The sequence below is a fragment of the Delphinapterus leucas genome, chromosome 16, assembly GCF_059928025.1.
Source record: "Delphinapterus leucas isolate spDelLeu-1000000601 "Yukka" chromosome 16, BTC_Dleu_Yukka2, whole genome shotgun sequence".
Classification (NCBI taxonomy): Eukaryota; Metazoa; Chordata; class Mammalia; order Artiodactyla; family Monodontidae; genus Delphinapterus; species Delphinapterus leucas.
This window is the reverse complement of record NC_143144.1, coordinates 56,251,755-56,278,940: the sequence shown is the minus strand read 5'-3', so window position 1 is coordinate 56,278,940 and position 27,186 is coordinate 56,251,755. Positions and strand designations below refer to the sequence as shown.

The window sequence follows — 27,186 nt, the reverse complement described above, 5'->3', positions numbered from 1 at the left end:
ATACTTTGCTGTGGACAAGATGTCTTCTCTTCAGGCACAACTTCTAAGAGGGCTTGGATTTCTCTGGGAGCCGATTGCAAATGCGCTCCAGCCTCGTCTGCACGTTGGAAATGTTATTGCAATGTGATATATCTTGCAAATGTCATAAAATCAGAAAGAAACTCTAATGCCCAGAGGGTATAATTCTGGGGTATATTTTTAAAATAAACGAAATTTTTTTCCAGGAAAATCTTAAGCGGCTAAGAGATAGCATCACCCGAAGACAGAGAGAGAAGCAAAAATCAGGAAAGCAGACAGGTATGTGGCTTCCTGGGGGTGCTGCATGCTTTGGGACTTTGCTGTGGTCTGTTGTCCTTGACTCTCCTTTCTGCTGGGGCCTGAGTGGGCAGAATGCTTGCCCAGCACCTGTCACCTGTCTATAGATCTGGGTCCCCCACTAGGCTGTGAGGTCTTTTGGGGCAACGGCTTTGTCTTGTTAATTCTATAAATCTAGTACCTGGCACATAAGGCATGTCAGCAAATGAATGAAAGGAAGGCTTGAACTCTGCATCCCTCCTCCCATGAAAGAGGATGATAATGCTTTCTCCCCAGGCACCTGACTCTCCCCTTAGCATTTAGGAAGACACTTTTTTTTGAGCAGAGAAAAGAGAAAATCCCATTCACATAGTGTCTGTTTCTGATTCAAGCAGGGCACTGCGTCATCAGTGTCCACACCAAACACTGCTTTGGAAGCCCCGGTCTCAGGTGCAGCAGGGCTCCTGCCGTGTGTGGTGGGGGCCCAATAGCAGGGCCATGGATTCCAGTTGTGCTCACCGAGGACCGGGCCCCTCTGTCCCCCTTGACCCTCCCTCCCCCAGGTGCTACCCATGTGGCACCACCACCCCTGAGCAAGGAATGGGCATTTGCCCGCACTGCATATCCTCGCTGAGAGCCTCTGCCATGGTGGGTCTCTGTTATTTACACTGGCCAGCCTTATACCAAGAAGAGCTGGCAAGAAAAGACTTTCAGAGGCATTCAGATCTTGAATGGCGCTCCATTGCGTAAAGAACTACGCTGGTGCATAACTTCTATAGTTTGTCTCCAGCTGCCATCAACGGCCCGACTTCCCATGAACCTGGTCAGTCTGGTAATACCCTGGTCTTCAAACAGGACCTCTTCCTGCCACAGGCCCCTTGCTCGTGCCTCTCCCTCCTCACCTGTATGAAACTACTGGCGCTGGGAGACCCAGCCCTGACAGCCCCTTCTCAGTGAAGCCTTCCTGGACCACTCCTGGCCATTGTACTCCTTCTTCATTTGAGCATCTATAGAACCTAGTATCCCTTCCGTCCACCTGGCACTTCTTTTCTGTTGCCTCTGGTTGTTATTACTTCATTCCTTCAAACCATCAGCAATTCCCAGAAGTTCTGCATCCAAAGTACATGTTATCATTTCTGACGACCTTCCATGCCACAGCTGCATCCAAGCCACCACCATCTCTTCCTGGATTAATGCAGAAACCTCTTCAATTGTCTCCCTGTGTCCATTCTTATTCCTCTACAGTTAATCCTACAAACTGTAGTCAACAACCTTTCAAAAATAAAAATCAGATGATGTCACTCTCTTGCTCAAAACCCTTGGGGGCTCTTGTCCCAAGAGTAAAATCACACTCTTCATTGTGACCTACAAGGCCCTGCGTGATGTGATGCCTGAGCTCATCCTCCACTTTCCCCCACACCCTGTGTTCCAGTTGCAATGGACTGCTTTTTGTTGCTCTGTCATGCCAAGGGCATTCTGCCCAGGGCCTTTGCACTTGCTGTGCCCACTCCACTTCTTTCCCCACATCCTTACCCACTGGCTCTTTTTCATCCTTCAGAGTTAGGCCATTCTCTCCAGAGTAGCCCTCCGCGACTCACCTCCTGTGCCATTGCTCACCCTCTTCTCACAAATCACAGACTGGAATTATGTTTCTATTCTCATGGTTATTTTCCACACCCCTTCTCCCCCCAAACCTGCCACCACCACCTGCATAAGCTCTGCAAGGACAAGAACTTGTCTGTTTTGTGCTCTGCTGAATCCCCAGCACGTAGCACAGTACGTTGGTGGAACCCAAGAAATCTCTGTTGGAATGGTTGGTTTGAGTGAAACGTTTGGTGACACCATTCATTCATTCCACAGATACTTACTGAGCACCAGGCACCCAGCCAAATACAAATCTTACACCTGTAAGATGCAATCTTCACCATCTGGTAGCTCATGAGTTAGTCTTTTATTTGTGTAGGTCTGGTTTTCCCAGCTACAGCCTGTCCCGCAATGCCTAGCACAGTGTTTTGCAAGCAATACAGCCTAGTGAATATTATTGATTTTGACTTTTTGGAAAAAGAGGGCTAAAGAGGATACAACCGTGGCAGAAAGTCAGAGGGGTCATCCTCAGACTCCTGCCTGGGTGACTGAGTTTTAAATGTATGCTGCTACTACCCACCCTTATACTTGTCTGCCTTCTATTTGAGAGGAGGAAAAAGGAGAGAAGGGAGAAAAGCTGTTTCAAGAGCTGCAGTCATCCTAGGGTCAGACAATAGAGTTCTAGGTGGTAGAGGGCTGATGTGCTTTTTAAAACCAGAGCACATGAACCCAGAGGTCAATAGAAGCCTTGACTGAATGAAACATTTCAAGCTTTTAAATATAGGTAGTATCAAGAAAATTGCGATTTGGTGGGGCACGTGGTGTTTGGAGGCCGGTGAGTCGTAGTGTTGGAGCCGTGTGCGCTCAGCAGCCTGGGCTCCAGAGCCGAGCCACTGGTGTCGTCACACACGTACCACCCTCCCAGGCTCCACCTGGGCCCACTGGAGAGATGGAAGCAAGACAAACATGCATGCCGAGGAGTAGAGGGTTGCAGGCATGGGCCCTGGGGCCAGCAGGGTTGAGGTCAAGTTCCTGCTCACTGTTCACCCCTAACTTGCTGGGAGCCGTGGGCAAGACACTTCACCTGCCTGGGCCTCAGTCGTCATCTGCAAAATGGCACGAATAGAAGTGCCCGTCCAGGAGAGTCGCTCTGCAGATTCAGTGAGTTAGGGCATACACGAATAGAAGTGCCCGTCCAGGAGAGTCGCTCTGCAGATTCAATGAGTTAGGGCATAACTGGGGTCAGGCACAGTGCCCAGCACATGGAGGCACTCTAAAAACCACCCACACATCAGCTGGCACCCTCTTAGCCAGGGCTTCCCAGGGAGAGTGCGCTGAGCTGGGACTCACCATCCAGGGGCCAGGCCTGGAATCGTGGCTTTTGACACATTTTACAAAGTTCACTCAAGGCTAATCAGGCTCCAAATAAGTGATACCCACCAGTGGCTCTAGTCTAGATTAGAATGGTCCATGTCTAAAGTTTTCCAAAGGAACATGGGTTAGATGCCCTACCTTCCCTGCTACCCTACTCTTCAAGAAGCAGACCCCTGACCAGGATTTGGGGGTGGTGGTGGTGAAGGGTTAAGTATTTTTACTTTTTACATAAAGGGTTTTAATTAATGTCATAACTATTAAAAGATTAAACTGGGCTTCCCTGGTGGCGCAGTGGTTGACAGTCCGCCTGCTGATGCAGGGGACATGGGTTCGTGCCGCGGTCCGGGAAGATCCCACATTCTGTGGAGCGGCTGGGCCCGTGAGCCATGGCTGCTGAGCCTGCGCGTCCGGAGCCTGTGCTCCGCAACGGGAGAGGCCACAGCAGTGAGAGGCCCGCGTACCGCAAAAAAAAAAAAAAAAAAAGATTAAACTATGTATAATTTGACACTGAACAAGAACGGCTGGGGGCCACAAGTAGCCCACATGGGGAGAGTGTTCTGTCCATCAGCACCAAGAGTCTCCCTACATTTTTGTTTTTTATTTTGGTAAAATGTACATAAGATAAAATTTCCTATTTGCATGAAAATGTACAATTTGGTGGCATTGAGCACACTCAAAATATCTTACAGCCATGAACACTATCCATTTCTAGAACTTTTTCTTTCCTGACAAGGATTTGAGCTGATATGGGAGGTGATCCTAGAGAACACAGGAGCGGGTGGGAAGTGAGAGAGGAAGGAAAGGCGGCCAGCAGCGTGCAGTTAGCACCATGGAGACTGCAGTTTCATCTCCCCAGAGACGCTGGGGGTCAATGGAGAGCGCTCTGGAAGAGTTATCCCTCCCGCGGGGCATTTAGACACCAGCTCCCGTGTCTTTGGGTGAGGCCTGCTGGGAGACGGGTGCTTGTAATCCGGCTCCCAGAGAAAGCTCAGGCAGTTGCAAGTTGGACCCTGTACTGCCTGGTGAGGCCCAAGGTCATCAGAGCATCTGCCAAAGAGAAGGCATCATTTACGGTTGAGTGAATATGATATACTAGATCTTTGCATAAAACTCGATTGTGTATTTAGTACATTCTAACTTGAAATTGCCTATTCTGGGGATTTTCACACTCAGGTGCTCCAGTGCTGCTGCATCCATGCTTGTAGGGGTAGCAGGTAGGAACTGGGGGGCAGTTGGGGATGGGGTAGGGGAGTAGATTTAGATTGGAACAGGGTTTGGGGCCACTTACTCTGCTTCAACCATTGCAGCTCCTTTTTAAAAACTCCGTTTCCTATACTGAGCTTCTGTTTTCACTAGAGGAAAGAATCCTGCTTCACAAAAAACAAAAAAAGTTTGAAAACTGTCGACACAGGATAACATTGACCTATAGGAAAATTAGGGCCGATGAATGGCATTTCTGCTTGAAGGACCTTTTCCAGGAATGGAGGCCACTCCACTCAAGGACTGACTCTATTCATTTGGAAACCTCATTTGCCTTAGAAAAGAAAAACAATGGTGATTTTTCTTTAATTTGAGTTAAAAGACCAGGGACGATTAAAAAGTAACAGATTGTTCATAATAACTTGCCAGTATTTCTTCAGCCCTGGGGAGTTGTTTTCCTCTCGCTGAGACGGTGCAGAGCGCTGATGGTGTAGGAAATCAGAGGAGGGCTGGCTGACTCCCGACTTGCTGAACGGCCTGGCCCCGTGGAGGAGAATATCAGTATTCGTGTTCTGGGCGTGTCTGTGGCCACTGCACGGCGGGACCCGGAGAAGCAGGCTGGGTCCCAGGAGGCCTGGGTTCTGATCCCTGCTTTGTCACTGAATCACTTCATGATCCAGGCCTTTTCCTTTAACCACTCTGTGCCTCAGTTTCCTCATCTGTGCTTACACCCAGCTTATCTGCTTCATGGAGTAGCAAAGTTCAAGGGAGGAATAGTAACACATGTGAATGCACTTTGGCAAAAGTACTATGCGGTATAGTGATGATAATTACTTTTCCTGGCAGTGTCCCTTTGTTCAAAGAATATCCGGATTCTGTAGACACTTAGACTGGCTCTACTTGATTTTTTGAACTGTTGACTCCCAACTTTTTTCCTGTGTATTTTACTTTCCTTCCTCCTCGAACTGTTCAGAGTCGAAAATTGCTTCATTGAAGTGAATTAAGCAGACAGGAACCTCCCTTTAAGAGACTGTTGTTAAACAGCTCGGTCAAAGCTGGGGGGGGAAAACAGTGTCACCTGTTTGGGCTCTGAGCCACCATGGGCTCACACCCACGTGTGGGTGCACTGGCTAGTCTCCACCCGAGTGCTTCCAAGCTTGGGTGGGTGCTTCCATTCACTGCTCAATTGTAAGCAAGAGAGCCCAAGGACATGAAAAAGATCTGTGCTCCACTGAGACCTGGAAAGCTGGGTTACTACTAGGACCAGACACTACGCTTGGAACCAAAGTCTCTAGGATGAGGAAAGCTCGAGCTCATGCAAACCAGCAGTCCACTGTTTTAATATTCTCCATGCAGAATGTTGAGCACACTTGGTCTACCCTGTCCTCGCACCTGCGCTTGTTTACCCGTTTACCCTTCTTGGCAGACCTCTGGCTTTGGCAAGCGGAGCCACCCCTGCCGCTGCGCTCCCTGAACTTCCTGCCACACCCATCCCTAGCAGAGGAGAGGCGAGGAGAAAGTGGTTCCTTGAGAATGAGACCACATGTCCCCAAAAGTCCCCCCCCCCCCCCCCGCACTTACACCTCTTCGCAGAGGCCCTGCCCCAGGGCTTGGGAAGGTCCAGGGCCTCAAGGGGAGCCCTGTGACAGGAGATCACCTGGCTCTCACACTTCCCTGGAAAGGAAGCTGGTTTGGGCCCGCACAGATGTTTTGTTCCACTTGTCAGCTGGAGTTGTTCCCTGCTCATAGCACCCAGGGGTGGAAATCTAGGGAGGAAGAAAGACCAACCACTGGGCAGGGCTAAGCCAGTAAAGAGGTTACGTTAACGCTTTGCAGGGCAAAGGGATAATCTACCCTTATGAATCTGTGGGGTCTCAAACCACTGATGAGCTGTGCAAGTCACCAAATCTTTCATGGGCCTGATGGATTTCCTTTCGTGAACTCTCTGGATCATTGCTGTCATTGTGGACCACCCACCTTTCATCCATCACTTACTAAGGGATTGAGAGGCAGTCTGAGTAGTGATTAAGGGCCTGGACTTTGGAGCCTGGGTTCAAATCCCAGCTGTCCCCCTTACCGACTGTGTGACAGGGACATGGGACACGCTACTTCACTTTTCTGTACCTTAGTTTCTATTGAGAATGTTGACAATAGTATTTATTTCATGGGTTTCGGGAGGATTCAAGGAGCTAAAAATACGGAAGCTCTTAGAACTCTGCGTGATGCACAGGATAACCTATTATTACAATCAATGGCATTTGCAACCCCTCCTCAGAAAGGGAAGTAATTCAGAGGGGCCGACTGACTTAACTCAAGCTCCACAGCTGGTGAGTGGCAGAGCTGGGGCCCCGGATCTTTCCCTAATCACATGTTCTTTCTTCTACCTGATGCAAAAGCATTTCTCTGCCCTTTCTAACATTCCTCCACCCCAACTTTCTGTCAACAGTTGCCACACAGTAGTCTGTGGAGTTTCAGTGCTGAATTGGACAGGACCCCCACCCTCTCCCCCCTCCCTTTCTCCTCCTCCTTCCCCCTCCCCTCCCCTCCAGGCACCCTCCAGATTCAGGTGGAGGAGGTGCGTGGAGAGAGAGCAGCCCAGCAGTTTTGTAAATGGCATCCTGGTGCCTTAAAGCTTATCTCTTTTCCCTTTAATTCCAGACTTGGAGATCACAGTCCCAATTCGGCACTCACAGCACCTGCCAGGGAAAGTGGAGTTTGGAGTCTATGAGAGTGGCCCCAGGAAAAGCGTCTTTCCCCCAAGGGCAGAGCTAAGAAGAGGAGACTGGAAAACAGACAGTACCTCCAGCACAGCAAGTAAGCAGGTGGCCCGCAGGTGCCTTTGGGCCTTGGAAATGTGCTCTGTTATGAGCCCAGAAGATCTTACTTGGAGCCTGATCTGGGCTTGGGAGGTGTAAGAAATGGGGGACATTTAGCCTGTGAGGTTTACCTTTTTTAGGGCGCCAAAGATCCTTTATACAAATATCCCATGAAGCCAGATTGCATGATAATTATTACTCTATTGCTTTTATAAATGAAAAATCCTAATCATAATACTTGTTAATATTTATTGAGCATTTACTATATGCTAAGCCTCTTCCACAGATTCTCTGATTTAATTCTCATAATCACTCTACAGGATAGGTATTATCACCTCTATTTACCGAGGAGGAAACTGGAAACTTAGTGCCTTCCTCTAGGTTAAATAGCTAGCAAGTGGTAGTGCTGGGATTTGAACTCAGGTGGACCGAATCCAGGGCCAAGACTCTTGCCTACTGTTCTTTTTGCTTCATCTGTGCGAAGAGGAAGGAAAGGGCACAAAGTCAGAAACATTAGAAAACAGTGAACTCGGATTTGAGAATTCCAACTTTAGAGGCAAGTTGAGGATCTAATTGGGAAGTGTCTTCATTTTGGCTTGACAGCTTGAATAGGAGTCTGATTGCAACAAGGCAATACACGCTGATGTGCAGGCAGGAGCTGGGGCTTTGTTTCCAGATCCAGGGAGGTATGAGCTGACTTCAGACACACCAGCTTCACAAGCCAAATAGATCGAGTTTTGCTGCTTTCAAACACTTCAGTGTTATCAAAACAGCTAGGAGAGAAGTGAAAGAGCAAGAGACAAGCTGAATTTCAGGACTCACGTCTCCTTAAATGTCAGGTGGAAGACCCCCACATGGATGTAGGAACTGGAAGGTCACCTAACCCAGGGGTTCTTAATCTTTTCTGTATCACATACCCCTTTGAGAGTCTGGTATATGCTCTGGATGTGCTTCCTATAAAAATGCACGTGTATGTGTTTACACACACACACACACACACACACACACACACACACACACAATTTTGCCCATCCATGGACTTAGGTCAAGAGCCTCTGAACTATTCCCCCTCCTTACTTTATTAATAGAGTATTTGTAACCCAGAAAAAGAAAGGGTTTTGCCCAAGGTCCCACAGCCAGTCAATGGCAAAATGAGAGTAGAACCCAGCTCTTCTCTCTGCCACTGTTACCTGTTGAAACAGACCCAAAGCATATCATACAACCACATGAGAAGCCTGGACTTAACAGAGAAGAAAACCTCCCCTTACGTTATGGGTGTGATAATGTGTATCACCCCCCCTTTAGGCAACTTAGAGAATTCTGATAAGTTCAGAAATGGGAGTGACCACAGGTGGCAGAGGAAGCAAGGGACAGGCAGGCAGCCAGCTCAGACGTGTCACAGAGGAGAGGAGACGTGGTGTGGACACTCTTGGGCTGAGGGCAGGGCTTTCTGGGATGCGGGAAGGGGAAATTTAACAAGATGAATGCAGAGTACTCACTTCAGGTTCAGATTAATTTAAACCATTTTATGCGTATGTTTTACTTTGAGTTAGCTTGGAGTGAAAATAGATTGGAAAGCATAAACTGTGCTTCTTACCTTGTATGGTGGCATACTGCCCAGAGGTGGCTATCTTATTGGGGTAGAAAATGTTATTAAATGACAGGCCAGAGGATTTTATTCTACTCTGTGGCCATAGACTGCATCCAGGCCCTGTTGCACAGTTATCTATTGCTATGTAACAAACTTTCCCAAAATGCAGTGGCTGGAAACATAATCATTTATTTATGTCTGATTCTCAACTTGGCCAGGAGTCAAGTGGGAATTGTTCACCTCCACCCCCTGTGGTCAGTTGGGGTCACTCATGTGACTGTATTCAGCTGTAAGCTTGGCATGGGCTGGAGCATCCACGATGGCCTCTCACTCTCCAGGGACTCTCTACATATGGCCTCTAATTCAATAGCCTGAACTTCTTGTATGATAACAAGATCCATAAAGGGAGCATTCCAGAAGGACAAGCCCCAGTGTGCAAGTACTTATCGAGCGTTGGCTTGCATCAAACGTCACGTTGGCCAAAGTAAGTCACGTGGCTAAGCTGAGAGGGAGGTGAGGAAGAGGCTATACAAAGGTGTGGACACTGGCTGGGGGTGAGGGCCCTTGGGTCACTAGTGGATAACCTGCCATTTTGAGACTGGCGATGGTGATGGTGACAGCTGCTGTAATTAATCAAATGCTTGCTCTTACAGGCTCTGTGCCAAGCCTGTTACCTGTGGCCTCACTCTATACAGCAGTGCTGTGAGACCAGGGAGCAGAGGCCTAGGTTAGGCATCTTACCCTGGCTCACCTGGAAATGAAGCAGGGCATGTGGGATTCACATCCAGATCTCTCTGTGTGCTCAACCATGGGGACATACTGCCTTCCAAAGAGAAACAGTTCCCAGGGCAAGGAGGGAGAGTGAGGATGGCCCAGCTCTGACCCACCAACTGCCTCTCAACCCCCGGAGTCATACCCTGAAAACAGCACTATTTTATTATGGTTCAGCTGTCATCTCTTGGGAACTACAGGAAAACAGTTGCAGGTTAAATCTGGTTGTGACTATAATTTTAAGCACAAAATATTAGTGTTATGTTTAAGAGAACCAAAGTTTCATTACGGAAAGACCATTGACCTTCTTCTAAGTTGTCTGGTTCAAGTTTCTTAAGGGTCATATATATAGGGTCATTTTTTTCCCCTCATTCATTCCTCCACCAAATATTGAGGACAGCCCTGTGCATATGGAGCTAGACTGTATACTGGAGACATAAAGCTGAAAAAGAAATAGGGTCTGTCCTCAGGGGACTTATAATGGAGGAGAGAAGGTATAAAAATAGTACCAGTTAGATGCTTGTCTGATCCTTCTTCCCTGGTGACAGAAGCCTGGCAAGGGGGTGGGCACTGCCCCCTTCCCCCAGCAAGAATGAAGATGATGGGGGCTGGGGCCAGAGCCTCCTACCGGTGGTGCAGTCCAGACAGGTTGTGGCCAAGCAGGTCATCAGCCTTGGAGAGGGGAGAGGGCCAGCCAGGGCTGATAAACCAGGAGCGAAGGCTCAAAGCCAAAGGGTGGGAGTTAAAAATTCAAGAACACCAAGGGAAGGGACAAGGGGAGCTGGCTGGTGCGAATTTCCAGGATCCTGGAGCCAGTGCCTGGACAGCTTTTTGCTCCCTCCTAGTGGATAAACTTTGGAAGGAGTCTGGTTCATTGTAGGGAAAGGGGATGAACAATGGTGAATGACGTGGGAGGCTTGGCTCCACAGGGGTGGGAGCCCGTGGATAGGAGGGTTTACTTCCATTTGGGGGATCTGGAAAGGTTTCGACAGCATTTGTCCTGAGCGTTGGGGACAGGAGCTTTTCTATTTGTGGATAGGGGTGGGCTGGGGGGAGCAGGGAGAAAAGGACATTCTGGCTGAGCAAGCAGTGTTATGTGTGGGTAGCTGGAGAGAAAGAGACCGGGCCACGTGCTCCTTAATAGACTAACTCTGAATCCCCTGGTTTCTAGAAATATTTTCGACACATTATTTTAAATTTAAAAATCTGCCTCTGAGAAACAATCCAAAATTATAATCTTAACCGACTCTCGTCAAGCTAACATCTAAATTAATTAGGTCAAAGTTGGTACCATAATGAAGTCAAAACTAAGGCAATTTACCTATAAACTAATATGATGAGGAGCTACTTTGAGTGGAAATTCAGCAGACCTAAGATCTGGCAATACTGTTAAAGGCAATATTGGTAAATTAAAGTCAAAGTTTTAGTTGATTAGCTGTTATTCTTCCTTCTTCACTGCTAGACCAACCACGTTCTTGAGCTTGTTCTAATGCTGTGCTGCCCGATACCGTAACCCCTAGCTACATGTGGCTATTTACATTTAAGTTCATTAAAACTAAATAAAATTTAGTTCCTCAGCTGCACTAGCCATGTGTCTTACTAGCTACCAAATTGGATAGCACACAACAGAACATTTCCAGAAAGTTCTATTGGATAATGCTGTTTCAATGAGGTAGGTGATAAATCCTCAACTTACATCCTTCAGCACCTAAACTCACATAGTCACAGTTCCTACCCTGCGTGTAAATTATACTTTTGAATCTGTGCTTTGTGTTTTGTGTCACACTGGCCCCTTTTTAGAAGGTATGTATACATGTGTGATACTCGCACATGCCGTAATTTCTAAATAGGTAAAAAAAAACTTTAGCAACAAAAGTTGTTTGCAGATTTTAGAAATACCACTGAACACGTGAGAACTAGAGCGTCTCTGCTTTCTTGTCTGTCAGATCGGAGCTCTAATATCGGGTAGGGTTTTCATAGGGATTAAATGCAGTCGTGCTTTTAAAGCATGTAACGTGGGGTAAGCCCTCAGTAAATGGTAACTATAAAGCAAAAAGTGGTAATACAAAGATGAACCATTTCATTTTATGCTGAAAGAAAAACTGAACTCTAATAACATGGTAATGTTATTAGACGGCAGCATTTTGAAGAAGCCCGTATGCACAGCTTGTGTATTGTTTCTATCAGTAAGTGAGAGCTAGAGTTCTGCAAATTTTACTTTACCTTGAGACAATCCACAGTCCAGCTGATTTTGTTTGTGCCCTTTAGGCAGCGCGAGTAACCGATCCAGCACCCGGAGCCTCCTCAGTGTGAGCAGCGGGATGGAGGGGGACAACGAGGTGAGAGCCGGGGCCCGCACCCGCATATGTCTTGTCCTGGGGGTCGTTTCACTGCAGGAAATGGAAACCCAGGTGAAAGAAGCCCAACACAAAAGGTCACCTATTGTAGGATTCCGTGTGTATGAAATGTCCAGAAAAGGTAGATCCATAGAGACAGAATGCAGATTGGTGGTTACCAGGCCTGGGGGTAGGGGAAATGCAGGTAAACTGCTTAAGGGGTACAGTGTTTCCTTTGCAGGGGTCATGAAAATGTTTGGGGAGTAGATAGAGATGGTGGTGGCACGATATTGTGAATGTACTAAGTGCTACTTATTGTTCACTTTAAAATGGTTCATTTTATGTTATGTGGGTTTCACCTCAATAAAAAGAGGGGAAGAAAGGAAGAGAGGGAAGGAGGAAGGGTTAAGCCAAAAGGGGTGAGAGGGAACTGGATGAGTATCAGGGATTCCAGAAGCAGTGGTCACCTTTCGGGGCTTGGGTCAGGAGCGGGGCATGCCACAGCGGGAGCCACTGTTCACTGTACCCCCCGAGGCCACACGCTCTTTTGTCTCCTCTTCTCTGTGGGTATCTCCTTTTTCTCGCACTGCGCACTGGCCTTTTCTGCTTCTCCACATGGATAGTGGCAGACAGTTCCCCGAGAGCCGCAAGGTCTCTGAGCAGAGTGTAAGTTGCTGCCTTAGGCTGAGGCCCAGTTTGGGTCAGGGTGTGTATCCTGATCCAGTGACCAGCAGCTGGGATGTGCGGGTGAGGTCACGTGGGTCACTGCCAACCCAGGAGACTCCCTGAGGTAGGGCCCTAGGGGTGGGCCGCCCACCAGTGCACAGCTCGTATGACCCTGTGACTGAGGACCAGTCACCGTTCTGTTGTCCCAAAAAGGGACTTTTGCTTAAAAATAAAACTCCTCCAGCCCTATCTGGTTACATAGAGCAATGCTCCTCAAACTTTAACATGCATAAGAAATACGTAGGATCTTGTGAAAATGTGGGTTCTGATGGGGCAGGTGTGGGGAGGAGCCTGGGACCCTGTGGCTCTCCCAAGCCCCCAGGCGATGGTGATGTTGGTGGCCCACATGTCGCACCGGGTAGTGAGGAACAAGAGCGCGAATCGCTAGTGATAACTTGGGTCTGATGGTCTCCTCAGTGACTCTGGGAGTCAGTGTCAGTGGAAAACTGCCCTGGTATTGCTGGGTTGATTGTCAGTCAGTAAGTAACCTTCAGTCAAAGCCCGGGAAGGGCCGAGGAGCTTGTGGGATGGAGTGTGTCCAACTATGCTGCTGCTTAATGTGGTTTCCACCCTTCCTTCTCATCTTTTCTGCTGCAGGATAATGAAGCCCCCGAGGTTGCCAGAAGTCGTAGTCCAGGCCCCCCACCAGTGGACAGCGCACCCATCATGCCCCTCGAGAGGCCCCCCAGGGTGCCGCCCCGAGCCGCCTCACAGAGGTAACATCGAAGCTGACGGGACATTTTTTCCTCACTCTCTGAGTTTCAGGGGAGGGGAGTGTAGGATCTGGGGACATCTAAAATGACCTAAGAATAAGCACAGAGCTAGACTCACTGAAATGCATACTTTGGACACATTTCAATGTGGACTCTTCATTAACTTGAGGGATGCTTTATTCAGTTGCACATACTCTAAATAGCAAATGCAATATTTTGTCAGTGAAATACATCGGTAAAGGTCAAGGTTTTGCATAATTCTTATCTGGTTAGAATTCAGCTCCCGAATAACTAATTCCCTTGGCCGCATAGTGGAGACAGTGCCTTTTGGGGGCCAGGAGATAAGAAGGAATTGGGAGTGGAAATAAAGGTGAGAGAGGCAGCAAGGTGTGGTGGTGGGGAAACACTGCCTGGGGAAGTCTCCAGCAGCCACTTGTGAACTTGGATGAATTATTTAACTGTCATGTGCCTTACTTTCCTTGTCCATAAAATGGAGATAGTAGGAACTTCCCTGGCGGTCCAGTGGTTAAGACTCTGAGCTTCCACTGCAGGGGGCTCGGGTTTGACCCCTGGTCCGGGAACTAAAATCCCTCATGCTGCGCGTGGTGTGGCCAAAAAAAAAAAAACGGAGATAGTCAATGAACTTCCTCACAGAGTCGTAAGGATTGTGTTTCTGGCCCTTAGTAAGAGCACAACAGTCTGAGTGTTTTTTATGCAGAAGGATGAGCCTATGGAGATTTGGAGCTGGGCATTAGACAAAAGAGTGTGACTGACTTATGGGGCTCTGATGTATGTCTTTGTTTGTGTTCAGGCTTCTGGCAGGAACCTTTTTAAGGTCTTCTGGAGTCACAGAAGAGGTGGTCAAAGCTAGCTTGTCTGCCAAGGCAGAAAGGAGCCTTTGGGAATAAAAGCCTAGGCTTGCCTTGGGAGTTTAATTCTTTGATGTCTGAAATACAATGTGGGGGGGGGTGCGGGGGGAGATTAAAAGGATGTTTTTTTAAACTAAGATTTTTTTTTTTTTTTCAATTTGAAACTTGTAACTCAAATGAACCTCATCAGTGAAATTTGTTGATAAAGTACCACGAGGAGGCTTTTCTTCTGCTTTTCTGGAAAGAGCAGCTGACCCTGCGCTGAGGATCTTTCCGTTTCTCCCCTTGCTATTACCGCTTTTCCGTGTGCTCCCAGCAACATTCACGTACTGACACTTGCTACACAAGCCTCCCTCGGACCCAAGCTGCTTCACACTCACGGAGCATGTTTCCCTGGTGTAGAATAGAGTTCACATATTAGAACATTAGCCCTAGAAGGAACCTTAGCGATAACCTAGTCCAGTCACCTGAATTTGCATAATGTTCTGTTGCTTGAAAATTATATATAGTTGGGGATTGGGGAGGGGTGTTTGTGGAGAGCAATTGTGGTAATAAATGCTAATATTTATTGAGCGCTTACTATGTGCCAGGTGTTCCGTTAAACACACTAAATGCATTAGCTCATTTAATTCTCTTCACAACTCTAGGTGGTAGATGTTTAGTGTTATCCCATTTTGCAGATGTAGAAACTGGGGCTTAAGACTGGATGGAGACTTTATGTCTGTGGCAAACCTAGGTGTGCCTGACTCCAGGGTCCAGTCTTTTAGTCATTTTGTTACACCTGTCCAAGGAGGTCCAGGTGTCATGGGAGAAGATACAAGATCTAAGACCTTTTATTCCTGAAGGTAAAACTTTGGAGGCAGTTATCTAATTGTACCAAGATTAAAAAGAATGTCAATCTCGAATATATAGCTACAAAGACTCTGTGGGATTTTGTCTACAGGAGAGAGAACAACCAGGGAAATGGGTTCCAGAAATTAAAGGCTGGAAACTGGGATGCATTTAATGTGTAAAGAGAGATGGCAGATGAATTGTTTTGGGGAAGTCTGGAAGCATGTTGTGATAAAGATGGGGAGAGAAAAGGAGGAAAACATATGTTACTAAAGAAATGGTGTTTGCAAAGAAATCTCTGATAGAAACGGGGTTTGGGTGCATTTTTGGTGTGAAGATTGGAAAAGATGCAATTGTTCTGAAAGTGTGTATGTAATTTTCATAATAAAATGAGGAGATGTTTGAGCAAAGAATAAAATGGGCCTCTCTCCTGAATGCTTGACCCACTGACGGACAGGAGGGGAGGCTGAGCTTGGTGGTCTCCACTCCACTTCCAGATCTGGGAATTGGCCGCTCTTCCCCACTCATGTTCTCCTGAACCCCCCTTTCCCTCAAACAGCACATCCTGCTCATCACTGTCTCCAGTCCTGGTCCCCTCCTCTTCTCACTCTGCATGCTGTCCCCAGAGCTTGAATTGTCAGCAATGACTCCAAGTCTCCATCGCCATCTGTACCTTGGCCTTCTGTTTCCTACTGTTCATTGGGAACTTCACCAGGTGTCCAACCAAGATCTCAGACGCAGCCCATGCAAAACTGAACTCATCATCCAACCTGCCATCCTCTGCCCCTAACTGCCTTCTTCTCACCATTTCCCAGCCTGAGACGTGGCACTATTCTCTCTCTTCCCCAAGCGCCTGCCCCCGGGGTCAGCCTCCATCCCTGCCTCCCTCGAAGCTCCCCAGGCTCTGTTCGTTTTGCTGCCCTTGCAGCTTTCAGATCTACCCCTCCTCTCCATCTGCCAGTGCCTGAGTTCATCCCTGTAGGCCCACACTCACCTCCCTGCCTCCAGTCAGTCCCTCCTCCACTGCACCAGAGAGTGCCCATTCTAGAGCAGAAATAGCTGGTGATGGCACTTCCTGGCATGAAAGCCTTAAATTTAATTCTCTATTTTTTAGCATGCCATGGCCCTGAGTCCCACCCCTCTCTTGTAGTCACTGATGTTTCCCCCTTAAGAATTCCTAGTGAGCTGTGTCATTTCGTGCTGTCTTTGCTCAATCTGTTCCTTTTGCCTGGAATGTTGTCTTCCTACTCCCTTCCGATCTCTGCTTAGAAAATTCCTACACATCCTTTAGGACTCTGTCCAAACATTACCTCTTCTGTGAAGCCTTCCCTGATGTTCCTATTCAGAGTGAACCTTCTTGTGGTTCCCCAAGTACCTCCATTATAATTCATCCCATGTTGTGGCCCTTGTTTACATATCTGTCTCCTCAAGTAGATGGTAAACCTCAAAAGAATAGAGATTGTTTTTGTTTGTTTTTTAAATTTTATTTATTTATTTATTTTTGGCTGCTTTGGGTCTTTGCTGCTCCGGCGCGGGCTTTCTCCAGTTGTGGCGAGCGGGGTCTACTCTTTCGCTGCGGTGCGCGGGCTTCTCATTGCGGTGGCTTCTCTTGTTGGGGAGCACAGCCTCTAGGCGCAGGGACTTCAGTAGTTGTGGCACACGGGCTTTGTTGCTCTGCAGCATGTGGGATCCTCCCGGACCAGGGATCGAACCATTGTCACCTGTATTGGCGGGTGGATTCTTAACCACTGCAGGGAAGTTCCTAGAGATTTTCGATAAGAAAAAAATTTTTTTCTACTCTCCCCAGCACAGAATGGAGTTAAATCAGTAATTGGCGCCGGCTAGGAATTTAGCAAATATTTATCACGCAAGCGAGTGAACAGGTGGATGGATAGACTGCTACTGCTTGGGTTGACAGCTAGCCATCAAGTCGTGTACCACAGTGCAGGTGGGTTACAGATTAGTGGAAAGAAGCTTCACATTCCCACCCGCTGTAAGTTCCTAATATATTTATACTTCAAAGTTAGGAAAGGCAGATGGTGACAAGGACAGGAGCAGATGCATTATATCTTTGCATGGCATTTCCCTTGCAGGGCATTAGTCCCTATAGAGTGGGCAGCTGACAATATCACACTCTTCATAGGTAAAGTCGTGCCAGTAGAGAAAAAAAAAAAGCCAACATCTTGCTGAGCCATTGCCCCCTTGTTTTTTAATATGTTTTGCCATTTACTAGTGATTTGCCGATCACTAACAATCCATGCATTCCCCTTTCAGGCGTAGCCTAGGTACTGCCAAATCAGAACATGCTTCTGAAGGCCTCCTGGAGTACCAAGAGTTAATCCTTTAGCTGCTGACTTGTAAAGAGATCTGTGAAGTCCCTGGGGGATGGGGGGTAGTGGTCAGAGAGTAAGGGGACTTGGGCCGGAGGCTATTTACTAATAGGGAAGCTTAAAGATATTTTTAACAATGTTGTGATCATACAAAAGCATACCATCTAAATAATAGGCCTGCTTTAAAAGAATGTAACCAGCATCAGGATTGCTGGGTTCTTGAACCAAACTTATCAGCACAGACCTCACCCTCAACACGGAGGAGAAAGCAGCCAGTGCCCGGGTCTCTGGACTGCACAATCCTGTCTCCAGCTCCAACTTCCCAGCGTCCTGGAGAGGCCGTCTCCCCCACAGACCACCACTTGATTCTGATTTAATAACCTTTATTTCCATGGTTCTGATATGTCTGTAATCACAAACCCATTTCCCTGAGATGGGGCTTCCGATCCTTAGCTGGGTTGTTCATCAGAATGAAATGTGGAGATGGTTTGCTTGTAGACTCGCCCCAACTGCAGAGTCGGGCAGCAGAGGAAGAGGGACCAGTAGGGAATCGTGACTCTCTTTGTGATGGAAGGTAAAATGTAAGGCTTATGGGGCATACATGGGGAGAAGTTCTAAGAATACATCTTTAATCATAATAATAAAATTATTAGCTTTACCTCTTGAGTGCCTACTCTAAGCCAAAAGTGCTATCCACTTTCCAACTGTCATCTCACACAGTATAGGTATCTGCAATTCCAATATAGATACCTACATCTCCAACATAGGTACCTTTACCTCTGTCTGGCAGATGAGAAAGAGGTTCAGAGAAGTTGAACTTATTCTCCAGATGTGTGCATAAATGCCTCTGCCATATGTTCTCATAGGTTCTGAATGTGCCCTATCGAAACTTTCAGTGCAGCCTACTGATTTTCCCTGTTGTCTGTCTCATCCATTATATTCTCAGCACCTTGAGGGAAAGTTCCATGCCCATTTTACTTGCTGATATATCCCACACCCAGGAGCAGATGCACAGTAGATAAATGTCTGTTGAGAGGAAGGAAGGAAGCAAGGAAGCCAGCCTAAGCTTACCCAAGTGATAAGTGGTATCACCTGGCTGTCCTTCAGCTTTCTCCTTTAAGCCCATGGTTCGCAGGTCAGGTCCGGCGATGGAAGGAGACCGTCCATTTGTTTTCTCTGGATAAAGAGACAACCACACAAAACCATCTACTCCCAGGTGCCACTGCAGACCCTCCTGAGGATGTCTGTTGTTATTCTTTTCTACTTCTGCCTCCCTCTCTGGCTCCTGAAATGGCCTGTCTTTTCCCAACTCTTTTGTCGTTTCCTTGACCTACGCAAACTTGCATTCAAGAGACATTTAGTAAATATTTACTCATTGATTCATTCAGTCCTCAAGTACGCAGTTCCAGGGTAGCACAGTTCAATTACAGCACCTGACAAAGCTCTCTTTCTTGACTTACTGACTTGCTTCCAAGAGAATTAAATATTGGTTTTACAGCACACATGTGGAAATACCATCTGTAGTTGTTGAACCCTCTGTAAATACATTCACCCAGGTCTCTCTGGAGTATCATTTAGTACCGTTCAAAAACCATCTAGACTAACGTGGAGGAAGGCTTCTAGGAAAGCAGACATGGAGTTGGGACAACACACTTAGTGATCCCAGGTGGAAGTAGTTGTGAGAAGCCGACTTCAGAAATTCTCAAGTCCTCTCTCAAGGGATCTCCCCACTGCAGTGTGTCTCCTGCCTGGCTGCACATTTGAATCACTGGAGTTTTAAAATATAGGTTTTATTATTACTTAGGTATGGCAAGGTCAGCAGATCAGGAGACAACTGCCTTTTTTTTTTTTTTTTGTGGTATACGGGCCTCTCACCGCCGTGGCCTCTCCCGTTGCGGAGCACAGGCTCCGGACGCGCAGACCCAGCGGCCATGGCTCACGGGCCCAGCCTCTCCGCGGCATGTGGGATCTTCCCGGACCGGGGCACGAACCCATGTCCCCTGCATCAGCAGGCGGACTCTCAACCACTGCGCCACCAGGGAAGCCCCACGACTGCCTTTGAATAGGGAGTTTGTTATACTCCTAGATCCCAAGAGGAGGGGGCACGTTATGCCGGGGTGGGGCACACAGGAAAGCCCCAGGTTTAGGCAGGAGAAATGTCAGGGAGGGGAGAAACATGGGCAAGAGCCTTTATTTTGGGTTCTGCAGGAAGGAACAAGTGAGGCAGGCTAGGCAGATTAAGGATTGGCTAGTTTGAGTAATTTCAGCAGGCTCCGGGGCAAAGGGGCTGTCTCCAGTTGTCTGGCACCTGGCCCTGGGGTGATTAGGGCAGTGGATAGTGGTCCCGAATATGAGAGTCCCATTAAAGGACATGGTTGGAGTATGGGCTCTGGACTGGTTAGTTTGCATGTGAAAGTTGTGCTCACTGCAGGTTGTTTGCTATCTCTAGGAACTAGCTTTCCCTAGGAGGGGCAGGCCCTCCAGGATCAGCCAGGGCCCAGATGTCAAAGCCTCAGAAAATAAACGACACGGTTAATATAACTGGTTGAAGGAGGGACACTATTTAAAAGTTGTGATGCTTGAACCCTATCCTCCAGAGATTATGATGGAATAGGTCTGGGATCGAGCCTGGCAACTGTTATTTTTCAAAGCGCTGCTGGTGATTCTAATGTGCAGCTAGGATTGCAAGCCACAGCTTAGCATGTATGCGACTGAAAGGTCCGTATGTTTCTCCACTTCTATTAATTGAAGAACATGTCCTTTGCATAGTATACCAAGTTTGCAACAAATCATGGATGCCTGAGAACTAGTTAATTAAATTTGTTTGATAATAATTGTGTTATCTTTCATTTCAGGCCTCCGACCAGGGAGACCTTCCATCCTCCTCCACCTGTTCCACCCAGAGGTCGCTGATTCCACCTCCTAAAGCCTGCCTACTTCGGGACCTTGAGACTTGTGGTTTTCAGCCTGTTAATGATGTCTTCATGTTGAGTTTTATGGCCTGACTGCTGACCTTAAGACCCAGTCTCATTGCTGATATTGTTGCAGCCCTGCTGGTCTGGGCTTTCCTTGAAGAAGATATTATTAAGGCACCAAGAGGTGAAACTAAGGACTTCATTCACCATCATCAAGTATATTGATCCCTATTCTTGTTTGCCAAAAGGATGACGACTTAATTGGAATACTTACCTCTAATTTGGCATGTCAGGAGCCTGAAAAGATTGTTCAGAAATGTACATTACAAGTGATTTTACTGAAATGTACTTATATTAGGTCTTACTTATTTGCTAGTCCAATCTAATTTCTAGAAGTGATTATGATTTGACTTACAGTATTCAAGTAAGAAGATATGTCCTAATTTTTAAATGATTCTTCAGCTTTTCTGTAGCTTCAGGAGGGTGTTTAAATGCCAGGGCTGGTCACATACAACAAACTCAAAAGGACTTTAGAGAGGGATGAGTCGTAACTCCTTTTATATAGAAGGCAAATCTGAGGTTTCACAGAAGCCTGGAACCAAGAACACTCAGTTGGTTAGACGAAGAGGTGGGTCTAGAATCCGGACCTGCTGATATCAGGTCACCATACTTTCCATCTCCAAATAGCCAAGCTCTCTCCCTCAAGAAATGCGCAGATGTAGAAATTTGTTCAGTGACTGACTATTGGCCTTCCAGAAGTTTCCTTCTTCCATATCTCCCAGGTATGGGAGTATCAAGTATTTGGAGCATTTATAAGTCAGTATGCTTGCAAAACAGTGATGCTACCAAAGAACATCTAAAAAATGGTTGGGAACCAGAAGCTTGGGATGCCAGGGACCCCACTTATTGCTCTGCACCCTTAGATGCAGAGCAGTAGATCTTAGTTCTGGCCATAGGAGAGAGGAGGACCCTTGACTTTTACTCTGCTGATGGGTCAGAAGAAGAAGGAGGAACTTAAAGTAGAAATAGTTATCTATTTCGTTATATACACATTATTACCACCAGGCTTGGGAAATTTGTGCAGAGAATGTAGAGCCTTAAACATATCATTAATTTTGAGTCCCTAGCACATAAATCTACCTTCAAAGCACAGGCCCTTAACTGATGGTTAAACATACAGCAAAATTAGTATCAGACCTATTTCTTTAAAAATTATCAGAAATCTGGTGCTTCTCCCTGAAATTATTCTCCACCCCACACAAAGATATAAAAGCCATACTATTAAAGATCCAGTTAAGTACAGTTTTATTGGGTCCTTTTGTAATGATCAATGGTTCTTTTTCAGTCGAATTCCTCAGTCCAGCAAACAAGGACTTATTGAAGTTAATAGCTTCTGAGATCTTGGGTTTTTGTTTTTCTGTTTTTTTGTTTTGTTTTTTCTGACATAAAATACACTATTGGCACCGGCCATTAAGAGAGTATTTGTGGAAATTTTACCTACCACAATGCCTGGCACATAGTAGCCATTTTGCAATGGTCCCTTTACTCTCCTGGTCACTTATCTGGGAGAAATAGGGTGATATGAGATAAAAGGAGAACGAGAAATACAAGGTTTGTATGGTTATCCTTCCTCTTATTGATAGTCTCTGTTTTAAGCACATTTGATCTTGATAAAAGATATACTTTTAAAGATATTTAGTACCTCTAAGCTCCCTTTTGGATGGGAAGTTTAGATTTTTTTTTTTTTTACATTCTTTGGTTAACAAGTATTTAGATCAGTAACATGGCAAAATCTGCTCCCAGCCAATGGTGTTACCATCTTTGTATGCACATCACTGTGCAATATTGGAATATTTTATTGCATTTTTATTCTTATATGAAAATAAGTGGAAACCATAAAATTAAAAGTGCTTATGAGATACCTGGGTTTCATAAATGTGACACACACTTGAGACACAGAAGGAAATAATCAGGAGTGCCACGTCAAAAATGACAAGTCTTAAATCCTCATTGAATGTTCACTGAACATCCAAAATGATTGGTTGTGTGTAAAAGTAAAAAAGGAAAACGAAAAATTTGGATGAAACACTGGGACCATGTTATCAAAGAATGTCTCTAATGCTGGGGTGAAATTTTTCATTCTCTAGAAACAGAACCACCCATTATAATGTAAATTTATTCAACTTCCACACACTCAACTTTTGTATACATTTTTAGGAATACATTATGTAACAAAACCATGAATTTAAATACAATGAGAATCAGAAACTAAATTGTAGCTAGGTGTCCAAAGAGATAGTTAAAAAGTTCTCTATATGATGCCTTGGGAGACAGCTGTGTGGCCACCATCCTTCCCCAAGATTTTACAAACTGGCTCATAGACAGTGAAGCTATTGGTCATACTCACTGCCATTGCCTTTGCCTCTAACTGTGCAAGGTACATTGTCCTCCAGTTCCCAGGCCAGCACTGTTCCTTCATCTTATGTTAAAACCTGTGAGCAGACAACCCAACTATATGAGCATCACAGTATGAATACTGAGAGACTCTGAACAGGAGGTTTGTGTTGCAATCAAATAATTTAACTTGATGTATTTAATGATGTGAATAATCCCTAATGCTTTGCCATAATTAGGCAAAGTAATAGTATGTAAATGACTTCAATGAATATTTTTACAAGTCAAGCTAAGTTACCTACCCTCTCCCCCTCTTTTGTCTTACTTTGTTATTAAAAAAGAGAGATCCTACTCTGTCCTACATCACCTCAATAGCTGGGATTTTTAGATCCCTCTCCCATTTGCCCCTGGAAGTAAGTTGGTTTTCTGTGCTGTCTTTCAAAGCATAGTGTGTGGTTTTGCAGCTGGTTGGCTGAGGAAGTATTAGTAACAGATTTATTTCTAAGAAAGACAAGTAGCTAATTTGGATAACTCTAGAAGATTCATCCTAAAAATCAATCCTCAATTTTGAAGAATCTTCCTGTATAAATATTTGCTTTGGTTTGATAAATAGTGTTCTATTCATTTCCAGGTGAGTTATTAAGAATATAAAATGGCCTTCCTCATTCATTCCTGATGGCCAGATACTATGTTCATCAGAGTGGTAACAGGATGAGTAGGAGGTAGAAAGATGTGTTCTGAATTCTGAGGCAAAACTCAGAATTCGTTTTCTCATAGAAACTGTAATAAATAGGTTCCTTGGCTAGCTCACCAGAGCCCATTTAACCCACAATATAGGAGAAAATGTCTTAGCTAGCCATGCAGTAAGAGTTAGCATGATGTAGACAAAGAACATGGCTTGGAAGTCAGGAAACCTGGATTTTATTTTGGACTGCTGCTGACTTGCTGAATTCACTTAACTTGACTCCCCATCATCTGTGAAGTAAAATGTTTTGTGTTTAGTAATAACCCAGGTCCCTTCACCTCTTTAAGTTTAGGACTAAGGCAATTCCTCTTGGTGGGGAATACCTCATTCTGATGAAGGAGGGAGACAACCTTACTAGACTCACCACCTAATTAGCAAGGGATCTTATTATGTGGCAACTCCCATTCCACGCCCTGTATCAGTGTTATGACAGATCAGTTAAAAGAAATGTGTCAGAAACAGTGAAATGGGAACTGTACAAAGAAATTAATAGCTTTAGTTGCTCTTTGGTCTAAGAACCAATGTTTTAAGTGATTGTTTCCTAAAGAAAGAATTCAGACCAATTATAAAATTCTTCAGTATCTAGAACACTTCATCTAGAACAGAAAAGGTAGAGGTAGAAGGTGGTAAATAGCAATAGAAAATTTACTAGCAAGACAAACATAAAGTAGAAAGAAGAAATAAAATTTCAAAGAAAAGGTAGCTGAAGATGGAAATCAGAAGATATGTTGTCATCTATAGACCAAGACTTTTGATGATTATGTTTATTAAGAATAAGAATAAAAGGTTGAAATTCTGGTTTTCTGGATCATTTGCTCGTCATAAACTCTTTAACCAATTGAGTCTTTTTAGAACTATCATGAAAAAGAAGTTGTACAGCCATTTGGGAGGGGTTTCCTTTCACTGTCATTTTCCCCTTCAACCTTTTTGGTGTCAGGGAATGAGATCATTAATCTAGATGAAGAAACTGATGAAATAAGATTTATCAATGTTTTACACTGTCCAGTTTGGCAGAACAACCCTGATTTTGATGGTGCCCCTGAGTCCTAACAATTTTTGAGCCCTGTGGGTCATCAGCCTCCAAGAATCTTTGAAGCCGTATTCCTTTTCCTCTAATCAGTTATTTTATCTCCTATTCCTTCTTCCCAAGCCTACTGTTATCAGACTTTTATCCCCTAAAGCCATTTATCATCATCATTTCCTAGTACCTACCAGAGTTCCTGGAACATAGTAGATGCTCAATAAATATTCCTTGAATTAATGGCCCTACATGCTCTTCCCTCCATTAAACTTTCCCAAATACTCCACCAAAATAGGGTTTGCTTTTCTCTCCTCGCCCATTGCTCTTTTTTTTTTTTTTTGAGAACAGTGGGAAATTTGTTTCACGTTTTAGTAAGTTCATATTAGTCTTGAAGAGAAATGCCACTCAGTGTAAATAATCAATGCAAACTTCAGAACTTTCCAGACATAACTTTTTCCCCATATCTCCTCCCTCTTGCGTCTCCCTCCCACTCTCCCTATCCCACTCCTCTAGGTGGTCACAAAGCACCTAGCTGATCTCCCTGTGCTATGCGGCTGCTTCTCACTAGCTATCTCTTTTACATTTGGTAGTGTATATATGTCAATGCCACTCTCTCACTTCGTCCCAGTTTACCCTTCCCCCTCCCCGTGTCCTCAAGTCCATTCTCTATGTCTGTGTCTTTATTCCTGTCCTGCCCCTAGGTTCCTGAGAACCATTTTTTTTTAATATTCCATACATACGTGTTTTTGTTTTTTGTATTTGTTTTTCTCTTTCTGACTTACTGCACTCTGTATGACAGACTCTAGGTCCATCCATCTCACTACAAATAACTCAATTTCATTTCTTTTTATGGCTGAGTAATATTCCATTGTATATATGTGCCATATCTTCTTTATCCATTCATCTGTCGATGGAAACTTAGGTTGCTTCCATGTCCTGGCTATTGTAAATAGTGCTGCAGTGAACATGGTGGTACATGACTCTTTTTGAATTATGGTTTTCTCAGGGTATACGCCCAGTAGTGGGATTGCTGGGTCATATGGTAGTTCTATTTTTAGTTTTTTAAGGAACCTCCATACTGTTCTCCATAGTGGCTATATTAATTTACATTCCCACCAACAGTACAGGAGGGTTCCCTTTTCTCCACACCCTCTACAGCATTTATTGTTTGTAAATTTTTTGATGATGGCCATTCTGACCAGTGTGACGTGAGACCTCATTGTAGTTTTGATTTGCATTTCTCTAATTATTAGTGCTGTTGAGCATCCTTTCATGTGTTTGTTGCCAATCTGTATATTTTCTCTGGAGAAATGTCTGTTTAGGTCTTCTGCCCATTTTTGGATTGGGTTGTTTGTTTTTTTGATATTGAGCTGCATGAGCTGCTTGTAAATTTTGGAGATTAATCCTTTGTCAGTTGCTTCATTTGCAAATATTTTCTCCCATTCTGAGGGTTGTCTTTTCGTCTTGTTTATGGTTTCCTTTGCTGTACAAAAGCTTTTAAGTTTCATTAGGTCCCATTTGTTTATTTTTGTTTTTATTGCCATTACTCTAGGAGGTGGATCAAAAAAGATCTTGCTGTGATTTATGTCAAAGAGTGTTCTTCCTGTGTTTTCCTCTAAGAGTTTTATAGTGTCCGGTCTTACATTTAGGTCTCAAATCCATTTTGAGTTTATTTTTGTGTATGGTGTTAGTGAGTGTTCTAATTTCATTCTTTTACATGTAGCTGTCCAGTTTTCCCAGTACCACTTATTGAAGAGACTGTCTTTTCTCCATTGTATATCCTTGCCTCCTTTGTCATAGATTAGTTGACCATAGGTGCGTGGATTTATCTCTGGGCTTTCTATCCTGTTCCATTGATCTATATGTCTGTTTTTGTGCCAGTACCATATTGTCTTGATGACTGTAGCTTTGTAGTATAGTCTGAAGTAAGGGAGTCTGATTCCTCCAGCTCCGTTTTTTTCCCTCAAGACTGCTTTGGCTATTCGGGGTCTTTTGTGTCTCCATACAAATTTTAAGATGATTTGTTCTAGTTCCATAAAAAATGCCATTGGTAATTTGATAGGGATTGCATTGAATCAGTAGATTGCTTTGGGTAGTGTAGTCATTTTCACAGTATTGATTCTTCCAATCCAAGAACATGGTGTATCTCTCCATCTGTTTGTATCATCTTTAATATTTTTCATCAATGTCTTGTAGTTTACTGCATAAAGGTCTTTTGTCTCCTTAGGTAGGTTTATTCCTAAGTATTTTATTCCTTTTGTTGCAGTGGTAAATGGGAGTGTTTCCTTAATTTCTCTTTCAGATTTTTCATTATTAGTGTATAGGAATGCAAGAGATTTCTATGCATTAATTTTGTATCCTGCTACTTTACCAAATTCATTGATTAGCTCTAGTAGTTTTGTGGTAGCATCTTTAGGATTCTCTATATATAGTATCATGTTATCTGCAAACAGTGACAGCTTTAATTCTTCTTTTCCAATTTGGATTCCTTTTATTTCTTTTTCTTCTCTGATTGCTGTGGCTAAAAATTCCAAAACTATGTTGAATAATAGTGGTGAGAGTGTCGCCCATTGCTCTTATTGCCTATCAAACATTTGCAGAGTTGGTCACATTTTGTGCAATTCTTTTTTTACACTGTAATCTCTGTTCTCTTCTATGTGTGTAATGTTTCCTGGT

At 44.9% G+C, this 27,186-nt stretch overlaps 1 protein-coding gene across 2 annotated transcripts in view; it reads left to right on the top strand.

Annotated features, from left to right (window-relative positions):
* Positions 1–24,285, top strand: part of PIK3AP1 (phosphoinositide-3-kinase adaptor protein 1) — a 114,584-nt gene extending 90,299 nt beyond the window's left edge. For both annotated transcript variants that reach the window (XM_022569201.2, XM_022569203.3), the window contains 5 exons: positions 225–297; positions 7,111–7,266; positions 11,899–11,969; positions 13,290–13,408; positions 20,291–24,285. In XM_022569201.2, the coding sequence (XP_022424909.1) occupies positions 225–297; positions 7,111–7,266; positions 11,899–11,969; positions 13,290–13,408; positions 20,291–20,348 (477 nt within the window). In that variant the 3' untranslated portion in view covers positions 20,349–24,285. The remainder of the gene's footprint in view (positions 1–224; positions 298–7,110; positions 7,267–11,898; positions 11,970–13,289; positions 13,409–20,290) is intronic.
* Positions 24,286–27,186: the final 2,901 nt, after the last annotated feature.